The 17,089-nt window shown below is 52.2% G+C and overlaps 2 protein-coding genes across 2 annotated transcripts in view; both read right to left on the bottom strand.

The window, feature by feature from the left end:
- Positions 1 to 17,089, bottom strand: part of LOC139604076 (uncharacterized) — a 1,261,625-nt gene that overhangs the window by 113,580 nt on the left and 1,130,956 nt on the right.
- Positions 5,279 to 6,528, bottom strand: LOC139603963 (olfactory receptor 14A16-like). Its single transcript, XM_071454959.1, has one exon. The coding sequence runs from the start codon at positions 6,526 to 6,528 to the stop codon at positions 5,596 to 5,598; it is 933 nt and encodes a 310-aa protein (XP_071311060.1). The 3' UTR covers positions 5,279 to 5,595.

Below are 17,089 nucleotides of genomic sequence, written 5' to 3' on the forward strand. Positions count from 1 at the left end.
TTTCAGAAGTGCATTCAACTGAATATATTCTATTTAAAAAGACAGTGAGAAAACATTTTTTAGGTCCTGTTTAGTTTTTTTTTTTTCCCTGTTAATAGCAATCTCCAATTGACATTGAATCCAAGTGCCTCCTCATGCAGTTTGAATGGATATGAAAATCAAGACCCTTCATGGCTGACAATCAATCAGACTCTGTCCCTATCCCCACCCCACCATTTCCTCCATCCAAGCCCTGGCACTCAGAGCAGCCTTGTGCAAATCTGAGCTCCCTCCAGCCCAGGCTGCACCTGCAGCTTTCAGCTCCTTGGCTCCAACTCCCACCTGCTTTCCTTGCAGAAGGAGCTGCCCGAGACACAGAGGGATGTTCATTTTTTGTCAGCCAACAAAGCCAAGGGAAGGCACAGCTCCATCAAATGCCAAAGTCTTTTTTCTCCCTGGCTGTGCCCTGCCCCTGATCCCCACAGCCTGTCCTGTTTCCTTCATCCCTGCATTGCCAGGGACTCTCTGGGACAAGGGAGCTCTGCTCTGGCTATGGAGGGAGGTCCAAGTGCCACCACTGGAGTGGGAACCACAACTCATCAGGTTTGTGTCCTTTGAGGGTCAGGAACTGGTGAGACTCAGAGGCACAGAAAGTTTCTCTTCATGGCCAACAGACCATAGTTGAAGAGGACACAATTTAATAACAATCTCGCTCTTCCCTGAGCTAAGTGCAATGTCCCAGCAGCATCTGATGAGTCCACCACCCCCAAGTGGTTTCCATCCTAAAAGTAGTTTTAGACAAATGTCGTTCTGTGATAGATATAAAAACAACTAGGTTCTTATATCCAGATGCTCGTCCTGGAGTGGGTGCAAAACAGCTCCAACAATTCCTGATTTGCAAAGCTGTCAGTGGTGGATGGAGAAGGGAGGTCAGGCTGCTCTGGTGCTGAGGAAATGCTGAAACCAGCCTGACTCATTTCATCTCCTCCTGTCCTGGCTGATCTCCCCTCTTTCCCCTTCCACCCAGTGGCTTTTGTCTCCCACCAGGCCCCCGGTGAAGAGCCTGGCTCTGTGTTCTCCATCCCCTCCTCGCTGGCACTGCCAGGCTGGGATGAGGAGCCCCTCAGCCTTCCCTGCTCTGGGCTGGACAAGCCCAGCTCCCTCAGCCTCTGCTCACAGCCCAGGGGCTCCAGCCCCACCTTGGAGGCCCTTCCCAGACCCTGCTCCAGCTGCCAGACATCTTTCCTGCCCTGGGCAACCCAACCCAGGCTACAGTGACCTGGATAATGCCCGTCCTTGATGTCCTGGTCACACAGCCCTGGCCCCTTGTCCCCATGTCAGGCTCTGGGGTGGATCCTGTGGAACATCCTTTGGTGGAGGCTGTGGCTCCAGGTGGGCCGGGGGGATCCCGGGGGACAGGGACCCCGCTGGGCATGGACAGCATTGGACTTGTTGGGAGAAACTGTGAGGGGGAGCTGGGGCCGAGTGACCAAGCCAGTGACCTGACACAGCCCTGCTGGGATGGCACACAGCCCTGCTGGGATGTCACACAGCCCCTCTGGGATGTCACAGCCTGCTCTGTGAGCTCACAGCCCATTCTCTAATGTCACACAGCTGGTTTCTGATGTCACAGCCTGCTCTGTGATGTCACAGAGGCAGTCAATGATGTCATAGATCTCGATGACCTCACATTTCCCACTCTGTGATGTCATATCCCACTCTGTGACCTCATGTTACCAGATGATCAATTGCCTACACCAGGTGAGCTGACACCTGGAGCTTGTTCTCCACATCCCCAGGCCTATGGAAACCACACAAGGCCCATTGTGTGAGAAGGGGAACTGGAAGTTCAGCAGCCTCAGTGTCCTGCCAGCTCAGCCAGACCCACTGGAACAGTGGGGTCCACGACCACCTGGGACAACCAGAGAGACCCCCAGGACAGAAGAACACATGGGTAAAGGGGAGGGGAAATATGTCAATGATTTTGGGGAAATGATTATCATATGTATGTTTAGTCCAGGACAATCAATGAATATGTGTGCAAAATACAGAATATAAACAGAAATTTTCCTGTACTCAGCCTGCACGGCTTTGGGAGGAGCTCTCCCCCGTGCAAGCCGCTGAATAAAGAATGCTGCTTCTTAGTGCTACACTGGGGTTAAGGAGTTTCCTGTTTTACTGAATTTTTGGTAACACTCCCACTGCCATGGAAAGCTCTGTCTGCTGCTGTTCACAGACAGAGAAGGGCTGGGGGCAGATGTGGGGCTCAGAGGCTGCCTGGGGCACAGTGACCATGAAATAATCAAGTTTTCAATGTTCTGTGAAAGAAGGAGGGGCAGCAACAAAACTTCTACACTGGAATTAGGAAGGGCAGACTTTGGCCTGTTCAGGATGCAGACCTGGGGAGTACCAAATTGGGTACTGATTTTTTAAGGGAAACAGCCCTTAAAAACAAGGAGGGCTGGGAAAGGTGGACACATTTCAAGAAAGTAATCTTAAGGGGGAAGGAGCAGCCTGTCCCAGTGTGGCAAAAGATGAGCTGGTAAGGAAAATGACTGGCCTGGCAGGGCATGGAGCTTTTGTGGGAAAAGGGGAAAATGGACTGACAACTCAGGAAGTGTTTAAGGATGTCATTAGGTTATGCAGAAAGAAAAGTTGAGAGTTGAAAACTCCATCAGAACTTAACCTATCAGCTTCTGTAAAAAAATAAAATTCTTTTTATAAAAAAATTTAATAGCAAAAGGAGGGAGAAGGAGAACCTCTACTGTTCATTGGATGCAGTGGGGAATACAGTAACTAAAGATAAGGCAAAGGCTGAGCTACTTAACACCTTGTTTCTCTCACTTTTCAATATTAGGACAGGCTGTCCTCAGGACAAGTGTTCTCCTGAGCTGGTAGATGGGCACAGGGAGCAGAACAGCCCCCTGGAATCCAGGAGGAAGCAGCTGCTGACCTGCTGAGCCACTCAGATGCTCACAGGTGTATGGGATCAGATGGGATCCATCCCAGGGGGATGAGGGAGCTGTGGATGAGCTCCCCAAGCTGCTCTCCATCATTTACCATCAGTCCTGGCTCAGCAGGGAGGTCCCAGAGCACTGGAGGTGCCAGGGTGAGCCCATCCCCAGGAAGGGCTGGAAGGAGGAGCTGGGGAACTCCAGGCCTGTCAGCCTGACCTGGGTGCCTGGCAAGGTTATGGAACAGATCACCTTGAGTGCCATCACAGGGCACCCACAGGATGGCCCAGGGATCAGAGCCAGCCTGCGTGGATTTAGGGGTGGCAGGTCCTGCCTGGCCAACCTGGTCTCCTTTTATGCCCAGGTGACCCACCTGTGGATGTGGGAAAGGCTGTGGATGTTGTGTGCCTGGACTCCAGCAGAGCCTTTGACTCTGTCTCTGACAGCATTCCCTGGAAAAGCTGCAGCCCACGGCTTGGGCAGGTTCCCTCCTGGCTGGGAGATTTAAGAGCTGGCTGGAGGCTGGGCCCAGAGAGTGGTGGGGATGGTGCTGCACCCAGCTGGTGTCCAGGCACTGGTGCTGTCCCCAGGGATCTGTGCTGGGCCCAGTCCTGTTTAATATCTTCACTGATGACCTGGGTGAGGGGATCGAGTCCAGCATTCACAAATTGCAGATGGCACCAAGCTGGGTGTGAGTGTGGATCTGCTGGAGGGCAGGACAAGAAGACCCAGCCTTAAGCTGCACCAGGGGAGGCTCAGGCTGGACAATAGGAAGGAGTTCCTCACAGAAAGGGTGAGTGGGAACTGGAATGGGCTGGCCAGGGGGGAGGTGGCAGAGTCACTGTCCCTCTCCAGTGACACTCAGTGGCATGGTCTGGGTGACAAGGCAGTATTAGGGCATTGGATGGACTTGATGATCCCAATGGTCTTTTCCAGCCTATTTGATTCTGTCATTCTGTGATGATTGGGACACTCTGGGACCATTGTGACACTGCAGGGCCTCGTGTAACCAAGGGGTTTCACCATTTTGACACTGCAAAACCAAGGAGACCATTGGGAGACTGCAGGGCCCAGTGGAACCAAGGGGCCGTTCTGACACTGCGGGGCCTCATGGCACCAAGGGGACATTGTGACACTGCAGGATCCTGTGTAACCAAGGGGCCACTGTGACACGATGGGGCCTCAAGGAATCTGGAAGAACGTTGTGACACTGTGTGGCCTCGTGGAAACAAGGAGTCCATTGTGACACTGAGGGGACTTGTGGAACCCCAGAGACCATGGTGACAGTGTGGGACCTCATGTGGCCATGGGGCCATTGTGACACCCTGGGGCCCCATGGAACCAAGGGGCCACTGTGAATCTGCAGCACCAATGAGAACATTGTGACACTGTGAAGCCCCATGGAACCAAGGAGTCCATTGTCACATTTTGAGGCCCCATGGAACCAAGGAGACCAGTGTGACAGTGCAGGGCCTGGTGTAACCAAAGGACCATTGTGACACTGAGGGGCCCCTTGGAACCAAGGACATCGTCACAAATGTCACCAAGCTGGATGTGAGTGTTCATCTGCTGGAGGGTTGGAGGGCTCTGCACAGTGACTTGGACAGGCAGGATCCAGAGGATGAATCCAACAAGGTGAGGTTTAACAAATTCAAGTGCCAGGCCCTGATATTTGGCCCCAGTGCTACAGGCTGGGGACAGAGTGGCTGGAGAGCAGCCAGGCAGAAAGGGACCTTCAGGGACTGATGGACAGCAGGCTGGACATGAGGCAGCAGTGTGCCCAGGTGGGCAAGAAGGCCAATGGCTCCTGGCCTGGATCAGGAATGGTGTGGCCAGCAGGAGCAGAGCTGCTGGGCCAGCACTGATCTGCCCCAGCTCTGCACACAGACATTGCTGCTGCAGCTCCACAGAAGGGAGAGCAAGGGCATCTCTGGAAAAAAATTTTCCTGGGAGATCCTTTAGTTCCTTTAAAGCCACACGGAGTGCAGCCCCTCACCAACACAGTCTGTGGCCACAGGGAAGATGGAGAGAAAGAAAATGAGAAATGGCAAAACCAATGGCTTTTCTTTGTGCACAATATTAAAAAACTGAAACATTTGGAAAAAAAGAACAAACCCACAACCAAACCGAAAGGAATCATCAAAGGTGCTTCATAATACCTGGCCTGTCCCTGCTGCAGCCCCGGCACTGCCACCCCCAGGGCTGTGCCCGGCCCCAAGAGCACTCAGGCCCTGCAGCAACACCAGGGCCACCAGGGCAGCGGGGCAGGGCCACGGCAGCAGCACTGGCAACACCAAGTGCTGCTGCTGCTGCTGCTGCTGGGCACAGCTGATGGGCCAGCACTGATCTGCCCCAGCTCTGCACACAGACATTGCTGCTGCAGCTCCAGAGAAGGCAACAAAAGGGCATCTTTGCAGAAAACTCTGCTGGGACATCCTTTAGTTCCTTTAAATACACCAAGAGCACAGCCCCACATTGACACAGTCTGTGGCCACCAGGAAGGTGGAGAGAAACAAAATGAGAAATGGCACAAAAAATGACATTTCTTTGTGGACAATATGAAAAACCTAAAAAAAAAAGGGGAAAAAACCAACAACCAAACCAACAAGAAATATCAAAAATTACTTTTATTACAAGTGATTTGCAAACACTGGCCAGCAGTTTAATGTTTCTGAAAGCATCCAGTCATCAGTCTCCACACTGCAGCCTTGAGCTCCTGGTTCCTCAGGCTGTAGATGAGGGGGTTCAGGGCTGGAGGCACCACCGAGTACAGAACTGACAGGGCCAGATCCAGGGATGGGGAGGACATGGAGGGGGGCTTGAAGTAGGCAAATGTGCCAGTAGTGAGAAACAGGGAGATGACAGCCAGGTGAGGGAGGCAGGTGGAAAAGGCTTTGTGCTGCCCCTGCTCAGAGGGGATCCTCAGCACAGCCCTGAAGATCTGCACATAGGAGAAAACAATGAACACAAAACAACCAAGTGCTAAACAGGCACTGACAGCAATGAGCCCAAGTTCCCTAAGGAGGGATTTGGAGCAGGAGAGCTTGAGGATCTGTGGGATTTCACAGAAGAACTGGCCCAGGGCATTGCCATGGCACAGGGGCAGGGAAAATGTATTGGCCATGTGCATGAGAGCATTGAGAAAGGCAGTGGCCCAGGCAGCTGCTGCCATGTGGGCACAAGCTCTGCTGCCCAGGAGGGTCCCGTAGTGCAGGGGTTTGCAGATGGACACGTAGCGGTCGTAGCACATGATGGTCAGGAGGCAAAGCTCTGCTGAGAGGAAGAACATAAAGAAAAAGAGCTGAGCAGCACATCCAGTGTAGGAGATGTTGCTGGTGTCCCAGAGGGAATTGTGCATGGCTTTGGGGACAGTGGTGCAGATGGAGCCCAGGTCAGCGAGGGCCAGGTTGAGCAGGAAGAAGAACATGGGCGTGTGCAGGTGGTGGCCGCAGGCTACGGCGCTGATGATGAGGCCGTTGCCCAGGAGGGCAGCCAGGGAGATGCCCAGCAAGAGGCAGAAGTGCAGGAGCTGCAGCTGCCGCGTGTCTGCCAATGCCAGCAGGAGGAAGTGCCTGATGGAGCTGCTGTTGGACATTTGCTGGGGCTGCACATGGGGACCTGTTCATGGAGAAAGGACAGTGAAGTGTTAGAGGAGATAGCTGCAGCCAAAATCAAAGCCATTTCCCATATACCATCCTCTATAACATACATGGACATGCTTTTGTGTTTAAGAGTTCTGAGGTTTTCTTTTTAATCTCCCTCCATGACTCTCCTCGTATTCTTGGATAGCAGAAACCCTCAGCAATTCCTCTGCCCTCTGGTAGAACAGAGTGGGTTCCCTGATGTAAGATGATGAGTGGAGAGTGAGGGGAGATGCTCTGTCCCTTTATTCTGTTTGGAGTTTCTGTGGGCTTTCACTTTTCTGAAATGGAGAATGTGCACAGTCACATGTTTCTCTTAAAAACCCCCAAGCACTGCTGAGAGCAGATGTTCACCACAGCCCAGCTCCACATTTGTAGCCAAGGACTCACATTGCTCATTTCACCAAACAAACAGCATTTTCAGGGTCACAACACCAATGCCTATTCCCATCAATCTTAGAGATTCTCTGGGACAGGTTTGCACCCTGGATTGAAGCTCCCAGCTTGGACTGAAATCTCAAGGAGACTTCCAAGTGTCCTTCTGATGGCATTGGCTGAAGGGAGATGCAGCTCCTTCCCTGGCTGCACTGACAGCATTGCCCAGAGCCGGGCCCTGGGGACAGCGTCACCCTGAGCCAGCTGTGCCCCTGCCAGAGCCCCCAGGGCCGGGCAGCTGCTCCCAGCCCTGTGCTCTGCAGAGGGAGCTGGGCCCGGGGCTGCAGAGCTGCCCCACAGCTCTGCTGCAGCTCTGCCTGCACAGGAGGGGCTGCACGCCTTGGAGCCCCGGCCCTGAGGGCAGAGGCTTGGCTGGGCCACAGGAGGGAGGGGGCTTCTTCAGAGGGAGGGGCTGCACTGCAGGGGCTCCTGTGGGCATCTCTAAACTCTCCCTGCCACAGCATTGCTGGGCTTTGTTTTCTCTCATTGCCTGATCGTCTCTCTGCTTCCTGCAGATTTCCCTCCTGCAGGTGTTTCCCTGTGCCTGATCTCTCCCTGACAGCACTCACAGAGCCCAAATCTCTGTGCACTTTCCTTGGCCCTACAGAACCCTGCCTGTTTGCAGGGCACTGGCTGGGGGCAGGTTCTGTTTGCAGCCTGGAGAAAGGACAGCTCAGACTGAGCCTGATGGCTCCAGCAAAGGTGATGCTGCTGCTGTCCATGGGCAGAGGGGCTGAAAGCACATTAGGGATCTCCTGTGAACCTATTGATCACTAAAAGCAACAGTTCAGATGTCTTGGGAACTTTCAAAATTTCATAAATAATAATTCATAAGCAAAATTTACCAGGTCAGATATTACAGGCAACTGTCAAAATTTATAATCATCCTTTAATATTTAGCACCACCACCCTACCATTCTTCAATAGTAGGAAACGGAATACAAAGTCTTAAGAAATTTCTTATATTTTATCAAAATCCTAGACTTGGAAATATTCTATGACTGACCAGAACCCTTGAGCATGTCAGAGCTTCATGAACCTTCCACCTCCCCTGCCCCAGAAATACTCAGAGTTGTACTCACAGGCTCTGCAGGCATTGGGATGTTCGAGCTTGAGGAGATGGCTCCAGGAGCTGCAGCTGCATTGTCCTGCAGCCAGAGGTTCCTGTGCCAAGGGCTGGCAGTGATTGTGCCCCAGGCACTTCTCAGCCCCTTCCCAGCCCTGACTGATTGAAGCTCTCTGTGCCTCTGGGCTGTGCCCGGGCTGGCTGCAGGCAGTGCCCCAGCCCTGCTGGGCTGGCACAAGAGCTGCTCATCCAGAGAAATGTGCTTTTGAAGCTCTTCTTGGTGACCAGGAGCTGCCTCTGTGCCAGGAGCCCAGCCCAGCTCAGCAGCACAGACACGGCACCAGGACTTTAATCAGCCTCTGGGCCTTTGTGCTCAGGCCCTGAATATCAGTCCCTGAGAGGAAGCTGAAGAAACCTCTGCAGAACTCCAAGGCAGAATCCAACTCCAAAGTTTCTTGGACGTTTAATGGGTCCCAGAGAGGGACACGACTGAGCAAGTGTCCCCAGGCCCCAGGCAGAGCAGAGAACTGCAGGCAGTGATGACAGGTGGGGACAAAGAGAAGCCAAGTCTTGGTGCCCTGGGGCACAGCAGGGTCTGTGCCAGCAAGGGCTGGGAGGAGACACCTTGTCCTGAGGCCCTGGGGCCTCCTGGCACAGCCCCAGCCAGGCTGGGCACTGTCAGCCCCTTGTGCTGCCCTCAGCATCCCCCCTAGCCCACATCCCAGTGGCCTCAAGGATCTGCTGCAAGGAGTCCCTGGGGAGCCTTGCTCAGCAATGGCCCTGGGGGCTCCTGCATGCTCCCTGCAGGGACTGCAGGTTTTTCAAAGGACTTTGGCTTTGGCTTTTGCCTTGGACTCTCTGAGAGGTTTGTGCAATCATGGCCTCCAATTATCTGCTGTAATTAGTCCCTGGAGAGGCTTTGTCAGGAACAACACTCAGTGGGGCTCATTAATACTTCAGGGTACTTCAGTTATTTTAAGGTACTTGGTGTTTCCCTTTTGATACAGACTCTGTGAGAGGTTTGTGCAATCATGGCCCCAATTATCTGCTGTAATTAGTCCCTTGAGAGCTTTGTACTGACAGTCAGTGGGGCTCATTAATGCCTTGAGATACTCAAAATTTTTAAGGTAGTTTGGAATTTCCTTTCCACATTGAGAGTCTCAGAGGTTTTTGGTCAATCCTGGCCTCCCATTGTCTCCTCCAAGGAGTCCATGAGGAACCTGTGTTGGAGATGGACCTCATCTGGACCCATTCATGCTTTGAGACACTTTTCTTCTGAGTTTCACTCCTGGAAACGTTTGTGCAATGTCCTCTCAGGCCTTGAGGTTCAAGGGCTCAGCTCCAAATGCACCACAGGGCTCATTAGGATCAAGCAAGTCCTGACGAACCATGGCTCTGCCTTGATTTCCCTCTTGTCTTGTTCAGTTCAGCAGGAAGATTTCCTTTTACAGTTATGGATGGTATAAATAAGAAGCTTGACTAGCCCAATATTCAAGCAGCAATCAAATTATTAATTAATATGGTAAAGTATGAGCAATACAGCGCTGGGTACAGGGGGGGGAAGTTTTCCCTGCAACTGCACACCGATAGTTGAAGGCTTCAGGTACTTAGAGGGGTACTCATAAGCTTTCTCAGCAGTTTCTATTCCAATTCTTACCATCAGCAGTTTCTATTCCCAATTTTTACATCACAATTCTATGTACTATTGTGATTTAGCTTTTCTCAGGATGTATCCCAAAAGGAGTATTCCCAGATGGTGGTGGTCCGGTTTCCAAAAGAAGAAAGACGAATCCCATCTGGTGAGCTCCAGCTCTCCAGATGTGGGTCCAGATTTTAATTGCAAAGACTATAAATCTTACAACAGTGATGTCCAGCTTCCCTTGGTTGAAACTATAAATCCTTGAGGCGATGTTCATCTTCCTTTCTCAAGCTGTTTTTCTCTGCTTTATTAAGGCATGAGATAAGCATGTTTCCTTTATATATATATTCCAAAGCTATAGTTTCAGGGATACAAGCAATGTTCTAAAATTATACTTCAAAAGGTTATTATTGCAGAACTCTTTAAGGATTAACTACAGGCAAGAAGCAACATTCTTAATGCTTTAATACCAATACTCCTAAATCAACTAAGGTTAATTGCAAACAAAAGATGGGTTCAAAGGACTTCTTCCATGCTTTACTTTCCTCAGTTATTATCAGAATTCACAACTGTCCCATTGTCTGTCTCCACACATATCGCAATCACAAATACACACATTGCCTGTGTGTACCTGACACGACACACAGCTTTGTATTTCACATCCCCCCGTGTCCCCCTGTGTTCCCCCGGGCAGGGAGCTGCTCTGGCCCGGGATGGCCGGGCCCAGCCGCGGGGCCTCGCCGGCAGCGGGCAGGAGCCGGCCCGGGCTGCGGGACACGGCGGGGGTGCCCGGCTGCAAAGCAGCTCTGGCTCCCGCCAGGGAGCTGTGGGCAAGGGGCTGCAGCCGTGTGGGAGGAAAGCCGCTGGGCCAGCCCCTAACGCTGCCCCGCAGAAAGGAAGGGCAGGAGGAAGCTGACAAATGAGCTCGGAATGTGGCAGTGCAGAGATGAAGGGACAAGTGCCCTTGCGGGCCGGGGGTCGGGGCCAGCCCTCGGGCAGGGCTCCGAGCGGCTCCTGAGCCGGCCTAAGGGCTGCCTGTAAGGATTGCAGGCGGCAGCCGAGAGCAGCAGCGCCGGCAGTGCCGGCCGGGCCCCACGGCCATCTGCCCGTGCCTTCGCAGCCCGTGAGGGCCGCAGGCTCTGCAGCGCCGCTCCTGCTCCCACAGCCGGCCCGGAGCCTCAGGGCTGCCCCGCAGGCGCCGCGGCAGCAGCAGCGGCCTCAGGGCCCGGCCCGGGGCTCCATCTGCTCAGCCCGGGGGCAGAGCCACAGCAGGGGGGAAGGAGCTGAAGGAGCACCAGGGAGCCCGGGGAGAGACAGGCTGGGAGACAAGGCTCTGCCTAGAATTTTAACAGTTTTTATTAACCTAATAACTTTATACAACTAACTTAATAACTATATACAAGTAAAAAGTCAAGTTTCTTATGACAATTGTCACAGGCGTTTCTCGCTTTGGACAAGATGTCCCAGGTCGAGCATTGGGCGCTGAGTCCTTTCCAGCTGGCCGGGGGCTGTTGATGTCTGGCGGGGCTGCAGAGGCTGCTCGAGCCCTGGGGCCCATGAGACCTGTCGAGGAGCTGTGCCTGGCCGTGCTCTCCTGAGGCGGCAGGGCCTGGGCGTGAAGGGCAAGGGTGAGCCGCCACAGGTGCTGGCCCCAGCGCACCAGGACTCAAGCTCTTGTCCCACACTGGGCATGGCCATTCTCCCACGTTACTCCAGCTCCAAGCTCAGTTGCCCCATGTGCCAGTCCTCCTGCTCCATTCTGCCCCTTCCTTCTTACCCCAGATGCAAAATACCAATGCCACATTACCCAGCTCTGTACACAGAGCCCTGCTCATCCCCCAGCCGGCACCCTGCAGATAATCAGCCCCTGTCATCACTGACCCCCTTGCCCTGACAGGGCCATACCTGACGCATCCTGTGTCCTGATCGCCGTACGATGCTGGTCATTACGGCCCCTCGAGATGTGTCCATCACCGTGCAGCAGGGTCACACTGGGCTGAAGAGGAGAGGGCAGCTGGCTGCAATGCAGGGCCCAATCCAGCACACCCCAATAATCCAACTCAGGTCCCTCTGGAGACTGAAGGCACAGATTCCCCCTGGATAGTCAGCAATGCCATCAAGCCTCAGTCACCATTCTGTGTCCCCACCTTCATCACACCTACCTTGTTGTGTACCAGGAGATACTGCAGCTGTGCACTTGTATGTGGGGAAGCCTTGATGTTCTGCATCATGGAGCTGCTGCTCTGATGGTCCCCAGAGCTCTGCAGCACTCGGGGACACTGGCACGGACCAGCGGCCTCCTGTGGGATGGGGCAGAGGACACTCAGTGCCCAGCCCTGTGGCATGCAGGGCACCACCCTGCTGTGCCAGGGAGGGCACTGGCAGTGCTGCCTGCAGGGGCATGTCCCTGCCAGCTCCTGTCCACCTGCTGCAGGAGCCCCAAGCCCATCCCACCAGGCTGCATCTGCTGGCTCTGTCCCCATGGCCACGTGTGCTGGCCATGGCACCAGGCAGGTCCCTGTGCACAGGACACCAACTGGCAGGAGCTGGGCTGTCCCAGCTGCAGGGATTGGTTTTGGGAACTCCTTTCACAGGAGGCACCCAATCCCCGTCTGTAGGATTGACGGGGGTAGCACGGTCGGGACGAACGGAGACGAGAGATCTCTGAAGCCAGGTCGTGGACGGTTTATTGCAAAGGGCGTGGGTGCAGGGCCCTGCTTGGAGCTGCCAGCCACAGCTCAGAGCAGGCCTGAGAGAAGAGAGGGGTAGAGAGGATGAGAGGGTAAGAGAGTAAAAGCATAAGAGAGTAAAAGGGGTATGAGGATAAAAGGCAAGAGCTAAGAGACAAGAGGTAAGAGTAAGAGCTAAGAGCTAAGAGCATAGAAAAGTAAGAGCTAAATTCACGTTACAATACAATAAATCATCTTCTGTGTTGAATATTTTGATTCTCACTTAACCAATCTAGTACAAGATACAAATCCTATAGCATTTCCATACAGCCTATAAGAATCACTACATTACCATACTGTGCTACATTTTAAACCCTAAAAACTCCTCTTTGGACCTCTTCTGCCAAGCTGGCAGGGTCTGCTCTGACCCTTGGAACTGCCTGCAAGCAGAGGGTCTTGTTTCATCAAAAGGGGATTACCTTCAGCCGGCCACACTGTTGTTTTCCCATTGTTCAGTAACTAAGGGATCTCAAAGCTTGCTTTCATTTCAATCTCACTTATAGTTTCCATATTCTCAAAATCTTTTGCCAGGCAATCATATTTATAAGGTTTTCCTGTTTCATCATCCCCAACAGCCCTCCAAGCCTGAGCTCAGACTGCAAACAGACACAGCTCTTGTTCTTCAATTAAGTGCTGCTCAAGTTCATTACTCAGAGCTATAATTTTAATTCCTTTTAAAACATGCCTAATTAGTTGCTATACTCTGTTCTTTATGAAATTCCCCTTTTTTCCTTGAGACTGTGTCTCTTTTCAGACAAGTCCCAGTACTCCATTTCCAGCACAAGGCGTCACAACAACTCCAACATGGAATCATAACACACCAAGTGCTCACAATGCAATGATTGCAGTGACTGCCACGAATGCATTTCACAGCAGCCTCCAATTTGGGAGCCAATCCCACCATGAGGAATTTTCTTCTTTCTGCCTCTCTTCTACTGATCTTTCTATTGAGGTGATTCCTGATTGTTGGACCTCAAACCCAGCACTGATAGACATTCCTGCAACATTCCTGTCCTGGAATAGCCCAGGAACCTCCCTGGCCAGCAAGCAGATAATCCAAGGCCGTGCAGTTCTGCAGAGCCCCATTTGTGTTTGTTGGAGCTCGCAGGATGTGCTGTTGGATATTTTAACAGCATCACTTCTTACTTCTTCTAATAATTGATTTAGTTCATTAATGTAAATTGGGTGCAGCCATGCACAGCCAGGGGTTTCCATTTCCCCATGGGCCATTGTTAAGGGCATGGAGCACATCTGGGAGATGGGTTCTCCATGGGCAAAGGTTCCCATCTCCTCATTTTGTCAGCTGCTCTTTTAACAACCCCTTCACCCATTCAACCAATGCTGCAGCCTGTGCATAGTCTGGTACATGAAAAGCCCTGCAGGCTTAATCACTGTATTTTTTACAGGAACAGACAAAGCACTCTGCATCACAGTACCAGAAAACCCTGGGAAAATAGCCAATTTCCTCCCTTCCTCCTTTTTTCATTGTATACAATCTCACAAAGTTGACCACTGACATTAGGGTCCTGGCCAATCCTGTTCTGTAGGGTATTTAGTGTTACATCCCTGAGCAGCCAAAGCTGACAAATTAGTATTGTCAGCACTACTTCACATTATTACAATTTTATATGTAGATATACATATTGATATAGATAGACAGACCTAGACATACATATAAAAATATATAAAAATATATATATGAAAGTCTTTTATCGTACTATAAATACATATATAGTTATTTATTATATTGATATTTCACTTGCAACAATGCATCTGAGCTCAAGATTAAAACCTTCTTCCCTTGCTCCATGTGGGAGCATTCCAACAATAATTGTTCCTTCTGAAGCTGCTGTTTCCAATGGACTCTTAACAAATTCATCTTTGTCTGCCCAAACCCACAAGTTCTTTTCCTTTTCCATGTGCAATTTTTGGATGCATTTGAAGCCATCCAGGGGTGCAGCCTCTTTTACCCGACTGCCCCACTGCTCCCACAGGGCTCCGACCTCAGCCCACTCCAGAGCCAGGGAACTCCAGGGAAGGGCTTCCTATCTGGGAATTTCTGATGGCACTGATTCCTCACATTTACACTGAACAAGTGACATTTTGTTGGGATCTGGCCAGACTGTGCCAGTTTTGTTTTACCAGTGGGCAGGGTCAGCACCAAAGACACAGACACCAACTGAAGGAATCAGTGTCACTTCCTGCAGCTCAAAGCAGCAAAGAATCACAACAGGAGCAGCTCAGCAATGCACCCAACTATCCCTACCAAAGATTGCCTGCAGTGATTGAGAAAGATCCAGCCCCAGTTACCCTCAGCCTTTACCATCCCCCAGACCCACACAGCAGCTGGGGAAGCTGTCACAGCCAAGGGCTGCAGAGCCACTCCTGGGCACTGGCAATTCCTGCAGGTGCCTCCAGCCCCAGCTGAGGCTCCAACCCCGCTGGGAGAGGGCCCAGCTCTGACAGTGCTGAATGAACAAACTGACAGCACTGCTAGTGTGGCAACATCTGGTTTCATCCTCCTCTTGGCTCCCTCCCAAAGCCTGGCCAGGGCTCCAGGAGGAACCAAAGGAGGTGACTTTGACCATTCAGCCCCAAACAAGGCCAGATGTCACATTTCATGGCCTGGTCTGGCTTCTAAATACACAAAGGTCCATCCATGTTTCACTAATGAGTGGCTACATCTATCACAGTGCTAATGACCATGCATATTTCATCAGGGAGCAGATACAAAGATAACCTTTGCTTGGAAGGTTCATCCAGAGGCCACCTTGGGCTCAGGGCCTGCTGTTCAGGCCTCACTCAGGGCTGCTGTCCAGGCCTTGGCACTTCAGGGACGTGGTTTAGGGCTGGGCTTGGCACTGCTGGGTGAGCGGCTGCACTGGGGGAGCTCAGAGGGCTTTTCCAACAGAAAGGATTCTGTGATTCCATGATTCTATCCACTGCATTCAGCTGGGTCCATGTTAGCAGCATTAATTTGCTCAGAAAGTCTCCTCTTGCCCAGCTCCTGTGGCCTGAGGCTTCAGCTCCTTCAGCTCCTGGTGCTGAGCTGCTCATGCTGAACGAGACGACTCGGAGAGAAGAGCACAGTCCATGCAATTCCTTCTGGGACACGGAGAGGGGAGGCTGTGCAAACAGGAACATTGTTTGCTGTGGCTCCTCTCTGCCCTTCACGCCTTTCAGCGCTTGGAACCAGCCAAGAGCTTTCTCCAAGAGTGCAATGGAGCAGCTGTTCCTGCTCCTGGCTCTGGCTCTCTCCAGTCTCTGCCCTTGCCTGCTTCTGTCCCTTGTGCTGTGCCCTCTGTTCCCCCAGGGCTGGCTGGCTGCTGCCCAGGACTGTGGCACTGGCACAGATCCAGTGCTCCAGAGCCTCCTTTCTGTGCCCTTGGAGCTGCCTGGGCACAGCAGCCTTTTCCATCTGCAAGCTCCCCATGGACAGGGAGTGCCCAGCTCCGTTCCTTGCACAGCCTCCAGGAGCCCAGGGCTGCCATCTCAAGTCCCTGCTGGCACTGGGGGCTCCCAGGTGCCTCAGGCTGCTGTGACACCGCTGCACACGGGAGGGAACAGGGGCAGGGCTGTGCTGAAAGTCAGCTCCAGCTGCTGCTGCTGCTGCTGCTGCTGCTGCTGTGGGGTCATTTGTGCAGCCCTGGCCCAGAGTCAGGGATCACATCCTGCCAGTCTCTTCCAGCCCTGGCTGCTCAGAGGTTGGGCCTTGGAGCCTCAGGTGGGCAAAGGCAGCTGCTCCTGGTCCCTCTGTGTGCCCGTGTTCAGCAGTGCTGCTCCATCAGTCTGTGCCCAGCAACGGGGAAAAGCCTCAGCCCTGCAGGGCCAGGAGCTGCCGGGCTCTGCCTGAGCAGCTCAGCCAGCAGGAAGGGAGCTGCTCCACACGGGAACCAGGAGCAAAGGACATTCCTTTGATAGGACATGTTTTCTATTTAAAAGAAAAAAAAAGAAAAAGGGAAAAAATAGGTAAATTGTAGAAGATAAGAATAAAATCCAAGTGTTAGTGAAAAAACTAACATAATGTTAGTGAAAAAAAACAAAACATAAATGCAAAGTTACATTCTTTGCATTAAGAGGTAAATGATCTTTTTAAAAAGAGAACTCAGTTATTTACATTGTAAATGTGCTGATGGCATGGATCCATCTTACTGACCTCAGCAGCCTTTTAAAAGATTTTGGGCTTTGTTTCCATCGTTGGTATTTGAAATTGTGGTCGAAGCAAGAAGAAATTGCTTTGTGCCCTTCCAGCTGCAAGCAGGACTGGGAATGGAAACTCTGTCAAAGCCCAAATCCTTTAGAAGATGCCCTTCCTTCTCAGCCTGGAAATGAGCTGCACATTCCCTTTGAAACTGTCAGGGGTTTCTTAAAGACACAAAGTGCCACTGACAGCTTTTTGCTCTGGTTTGGCAGTGCAGAAGGGCAATTCTCCATCCATCAGCTCCAGACTGCACTGCCTCAGGAGCACGGCCCACTCACCAGCTTTGGCCCACTCGTGGCACTGCTAGAGGAGGAAGAAAGTGCAACTGCACAATTCCAGCCAATCAAGAAGGAAGAATGGGACAGACAAAACAGCCTGTGCAGATGCAGGCGTTCAGCTGGGACTGTGGAGAGTTTGGGTCCTTGCCAATTGGATGTGTGTCCCC

The sequence above is a fragment of the Agelaius tricolor genome, unplaced genomic scaffold (assembly GCF_023055355.1).
Source record: "Agelaius tricolor isolate 1412-34295 unplaced genomic scaffold, bAgeTri1.0.p SCAF_43, whole genome shotgun sequence".
NCBI lineage: Eukaryota > Metazoa > Chordata > Aves > Passeriformes > Icteridae > Agelaius > Agelaius tricolor.